Source organism: Chaetura pelagica, unplaced genomic scaffold, assembly GCF_000747805.2.
Source record: "Chaetura pelagica isolate M959 unplaced genomic scaffold, ChaPel_1.0 scaffold650, whole genome shotgun sequence".
Taxonomy (NCBI): domain Eukaryota; kingdom Metazoa; phylum Chordata; class Aves; order Apodiformes; family Apodidae; genus Chaetura; species Chaetura pelagica.
Window position 1 is genome coordinate 504,237 of NW_009951820.1, and position 5,228 is coordinate 509,464.

At 50.4% G+C, this 5,228-nt stretch overlaps 1 protein-coding gene across 1 annotated transcript in view; it reads right to left on the reverse strand.

Annotated features, from left to right (window-relative positions):
• Positions 1–4,352: 4,352 nt before the first annotated feature.
• The window catches only part of REXO2 (RNA exonuclease 2), a 4,587-nt gene continuing 3,711 nt past the window's right edge, over positions 4,353–5,228 (reverse strand). The window contains exon 6 of the mRNA XM_010008747.1: positions 4,353–4,775. Coding sequence (XP_010007049.1) covers positions 4,646–4,775 — 130 coding nt within the window. The 3' untranslated portion in view covers positions 4,353–4,645. The remainder of the gene's footprint in view (positions 4,776–5,228) is intronic.

Here is a 5,228-nt window from a genome sequence, read left to right on the forward strand (position 1 = left end):
TACCAAGGGCAGGGATGTGGGTACCAAGGGCAGGGATGTGGGTACCAAGGGCAGGGATGTGGGTGCCATGGGGGGCCCAGAGCTGGGGGGGGCTGTAAGCAGCCTCACCGCGGCTCCCAGAGGAGGGAATGTCTTGCTGTGGAAGAAGTCTATGAGGATTCTGGAGGTCTTAGCTCAGCTCTTGGCTCCACTACAAATTTCCCACGCGACCTTAAACAAGTCACTTCATCTCTCTGCGCTTCATTTCCCTTCTGCAAAGTTTGGAGAGCATGGTTGTCCCTGTGGTCTCATCTGCCTGGGTTGGGAGACTGCCTTTATTTCGTATTTTATTATTTCATTCCAGTGCAGTGTGTGGAGTTGGCCCAGGGCAGGAGGGGCTCAGGGGAGGTGAGGGCTGCAGGGCAGCTGCTCTGGTTGCACCTTCATAGTTTCAAGATGCAGAGAGGAAATATTTCCTTTTAAATTAGTAAAATGTTACACCAGATTAAAGCAGATGTAGGATGATGGTATTTCTTGCAGCCTGATGGGGCTTGAAGCAACCTGGTCTAGTGGAAGGTGTCCTGGTCCATGGTAGGGAGGTTGAAGTGGATGATCTTTAAGGTCCTTTCCAACCCAAACCAGTCTGTGATTCACACAGGCAATCCCTGTGTTGTTCCCTGTCCTGTATCTGTGGGTCCCTTCCTGCTGTAAACATGGGCTTTAGAGGCAAGGGGAGAACCAGGGAGCCTTCACCATGCTGATAGCAGTCAAAATCACAGGAGGTGTCTGGGTTTCATCCCCAGGTGCTCTGTGGCCAGCCTCAAGGAGGCTCTCATTCTCCATGGCACTGGGCACTGGAGTGACAGCCAGAGCCCTGCTCCTGGCAGATAAAGCATCACTTTGGCACCCAGCAATTTACAGCCATTTGCTCCTCACCCATCACTTGGCGACAGGCAGCCTGGCCTCTTTACGCCAGACAGAGCCTCCATCCCCATGGCTGGGGAAGCTCCTCCTCCTCATGCCCTGTGGTTTGCCCTTTTCCTCTCTTTTCCCTCTGCCCACGCCGTTCTGCAGCCCCTGGGACAGGTTGGGGTGACCCATCCTTGCCAGGGCACAGGCAGCCGAGGCAGCTCCTGGGTTTCTGACAAGTTGTATTTTTACACCCGGGATCATTTTGCACGTCCTTGTTTTGTCATGTTAGGGCACTTAAAGTGTCACAGAGATTTTGCTACCCTAAAATCTTGTCTGTCAGCATCACTGACTTATTCCAGTAAAAGGCTATCATCAGCAGCAGCAAGAGGGGGAACAAAAAAATAGTTCCAAAAAGCAGGGTTTCTGTTCCAGGCGTCTGCACCGACCTTGAGCGCGGAGCTGCAGCTCTGAGCAGGGATCCCCAGCTCCCCCACAGTGGGCCAGGGGGATTTTCCTTAGGGCTTTGCCATCATTTTGCAATTACTAGGGTTGTGTTGTACCTGTGCCACAAACAGGGTTTGTGCAGCAGAATGGTTTAATGTGTTGCTAACTGTCTCTCTGCAGTGTTCTGTCCAAGGAGGTGGATTTACATGTGCATTAGGTTCCTTTCACCCTGGCCCGTGGCCACTGTGCTGTCTTTCATTTACTTGGGAAACTCAGTGGCAGACTGGTTCATAAAAAAATGTTGTACAAACATGCAGGAAATACTTGTTCCAAGCGCAAAGGCAAAGAAAAGAGTTGATGAGATGGATTGGGAGCCCGGAGGCACGTCAAGTGAGGGGAATGGGAGGGAAATCAGACAAGTGCCACTTGCAGCCAAAAGGAGAATATTTTCTCTTTCCATCTGGTGGGGGCTCCTGTGGCTCCCCCTTGGTTTGCAGGCTTGGGCACAGGGTGTGTGTCAGCCCGTGCCCACAGGAGCTCCAAAAGGCAGTGCTCCATCCTGGTGTGGGTGGCTGTGGGTACCAAGGGCAGGGATGTGGGTACCAAGGGCAGGGATGTGGGTACCAAGGGCAGGGATGTGGGTACCAAGGGCAGGGATGTGGGTACCAAGGGCAGGGATGTGGGTACCAAGGGCAGGGATGTGGGTACCAAGGGCAGGGATGTGGGTACCAAGGGCAGGGATGTGGGTACCTCAGAGACAAGTGCTTGGGTTTTGCAGGGAGCTATTTTGCCAAATATAAATAATTAAAGGTTGATAGAGCATGGGGAAGGATGTGGAGTTATTGCTGCACCTCCACAGAAAGGGCCTCTGGGTGTCTCTGCTGCCTGTTTTGTGGGCACCAGGGTTATTTCCTTTCTTTACACTGGGATTATGCTTCTGTTGGGTGTTTCCAACTGGAGCAGTTGCACATTCTGGGTGAGAATAACTTCAGAACCTGGATAGAATAAGTGATGTGGTTTTTTAACTTGCTTTAGAATTGTATCAGTAATCCATGGTTACATTATTAATGTCGTGTTAAAAGGACTCGAGGCCTCTCAGCGAATTCCTATTTCAAATAAATAATTACTGGAGCCAAGGTAATTTATTAAATTAAATTGAAAAACCCAGGCACACTCTATATTTGCCTTGAGTAATTTTTTTTTTTTCAACTACCACATCCAAAAACACACACTGTGTCCCCAGAGGCTGCGGGAGGGCTGGAATGCTGATGTGGCAGCCAGAGGTTCCAGCAAGGCCCGGAGGCCACATCCCAGGACTTATGTTGTGGGGAGAGGTCCCAGATCTGCCTTTCACATCTCTGGGCAAGGAGCTGGATTTGCTTCTTGGAATTCAGTGGAAAGCAGACACTCACACACACATACAGAGAAGACCCTTCCTGCTCCCCCGCAGCCTCTGCACAACTTGTGCAAGAGAAAGCTTTCATTTCCAGCCCCAAAATAATGCCTGCTTTGGTGGGGTTTTATCTGCACTTTGCCAAGACGTGTGACAAATTTGTACTAAATCGGAACCTCAGGCAATGCCAGCACAGAAAAACAGGGAAGCTACTGCAAAATACAGGAAAATGAGATAAAGATCCATCATACAGCAGTTACTTCAGAAGCAAGAATAAACAATATTTAAAAATGTATAAACACAGATGGCATATTTTCCTTAAAAAAATGTTTTGAGAAAAATAAAAGCCTCTTAAAAAGGAATAAAATATGAAAAGTAGGAGAAGTAGGTCAGAAAAAAAGTAGTCAAAGGAAAGAGGGAAAACTAACAAAATTGAAATCAAAGCCAGAGCAGATTCTGCCGGTGTGTGGCGTGGATCCAGACAGCTTTGTCAGGACAACAGTGACCCATGTGTCCTCAGGTCTGATCCAGCTTGTTTCAGGTACATGGAGAGCAGTAAGGGCCCACCAGGGAGCTGGCAGTGCTCCAGGTGATGTGCCTTGGGTTTTATTAACACCCAGAATAAAAAGAGCCAGGGAGAGACACGTTGTGTGCTCTTTTATACCCTCTTGGTTTGCAGGCTCATGGCTCTTTTCTCTGGGCCACCTCACAGGAGGCTGGGCAGGAGCAGTGGCCAAGAGGCTGGCTGGGAAGGGATGGTGTGAAGAGCTTCGAGGGGACCAGATGGTGTCTGCAGGGCATGTTTGGGTTTTGTTTATCAGTTCAGCAAGTTGGCTGGGGGAGAAAGGAAGGGCGTTTTTGCATTCAGATGGCTCAAGACATGATCTTATAAAAGATCAGGCTGTAAAACACATGTGGCTTGTACGATTTGAGCAGAAAAGCAACAGGTGTGTGGGAAGGTAAATGTGATCTCTTTTGCCCTTGTGTTATTTTGGTGTGTGTTATTGTAGACCAGAGCCCACTGCCTGGCCCTGTCCTCAGACACCAAACAGAGCACGTCAAGGCTCCTGTTAGACCAACGTGACTCCTCCTGCACTTCAGGGAAAGCTCGGTCAGTAATTAGAGCTTTCAGCCAATTCACGCTGCCATGGCAGCAGTGCAGATCTCGGGCCGCAGACATGGAACTCAAATTTGGGCTCTCCCTCTACCGGGGCTGGCAGAGAGGCTGCCCGTGCTTTCACCCAGGCTGCAGGAGCCCCCGCTGAGGGGCTGCAGCCCGTCCTGGCTGGGTGTCCCACCCACCGTGCAGAGATGCTGCAGCGAGCACCGCGCTGCCTCCCTCTAGTGGCTCCGCTTCCCATCCTGGAACGGCAAGGAGCGCTGGGAGGGTTCCCTAGAAAAGGCACCGTGCCTCCACACCAGCGTCCAGCTGTGCTTACACACCGAGGGGCAGGCTCAGCCCGTTCCGTACGGGAGTTATTGCTCAGGACCATCCTGCTCAGTGTCCTTGAACTGTTACCACAGAAAGTCAGTTATTCCCAGAGCATTCCCTTTCACAGCCTATGAGAGGCTGGCTCACCTGGCAGCTTGTGGGGAGCACAAAGGATGAGCTGTACAGAACCACCATTGTTCAACAGAACTGGTTTTATTGTGTAGTGAAAGAGTGCATCTAAAACCAGAGGAGTATCAAACAGCCTGTTACCTAGAACGTACAAACAAAGAAGCTGCTGAGGCTCGAGTGTGTCGATCCCTTGCTGGCACAGAAGAGAAGCAGGAACTGAGGCTTCTCTCTGGCTTTTAACAGCTGTTAAGAAACAGGGTAACTGGAGGGTGCAGCTTCTCAAGAGACTGGCAAACAGAAAGGAACCTAGAGACAGAGCTAGTGGGTGCCACGGGACGGCAGGGCGAGGTGAGCGATCAGCTGGTGGCTTTATCGCTCTCTCCGTTCTCTATTAGTTTCCTTTTCTTTTCATCCGTTTTCCTCTTGAAGATGCTATCTCTGTAGAACTGCAGCTCTTTGATGCTTTCCCTGATGTCATCAAGTGCTCTGCAAGAGAATTACGGAGGGTTTCAGAATGCCTGCAAGCATCTTCAGTGACACTGGAATTCAAACTCATTTGAGAAATGCTGGGCTGGAAGAAATCAAACCCTGATCCGTGCGGATTGTGCGTCAGCCAGAAATAAAACCAGGCCCTGCTAGGCTGCGAGAGCAATAAAAGCCCAACAGAGCTGACGTGCCAGGGAGAAACCCACAGCTTGTGTCACCCTAGGACACAGAAGCTCATGAAAACCAACAGGTTCTTCAGCTTCCATTGTTAAAAGCAATTCCACCTGAGTCAGCAGAGACAGGGCTCTGGAGAGCTCCTGCCTTGTACAGGAAGGGGATGTTCAAGGGGTGTGTACCCACCTTGCCAAACAAGGATCTGGGAGGAGTAACAGAGTGAATCAGAGCGGGTGAGGAAACCTCTTATTCTCTGTATTTCAGCCATCCCTTTCCCTA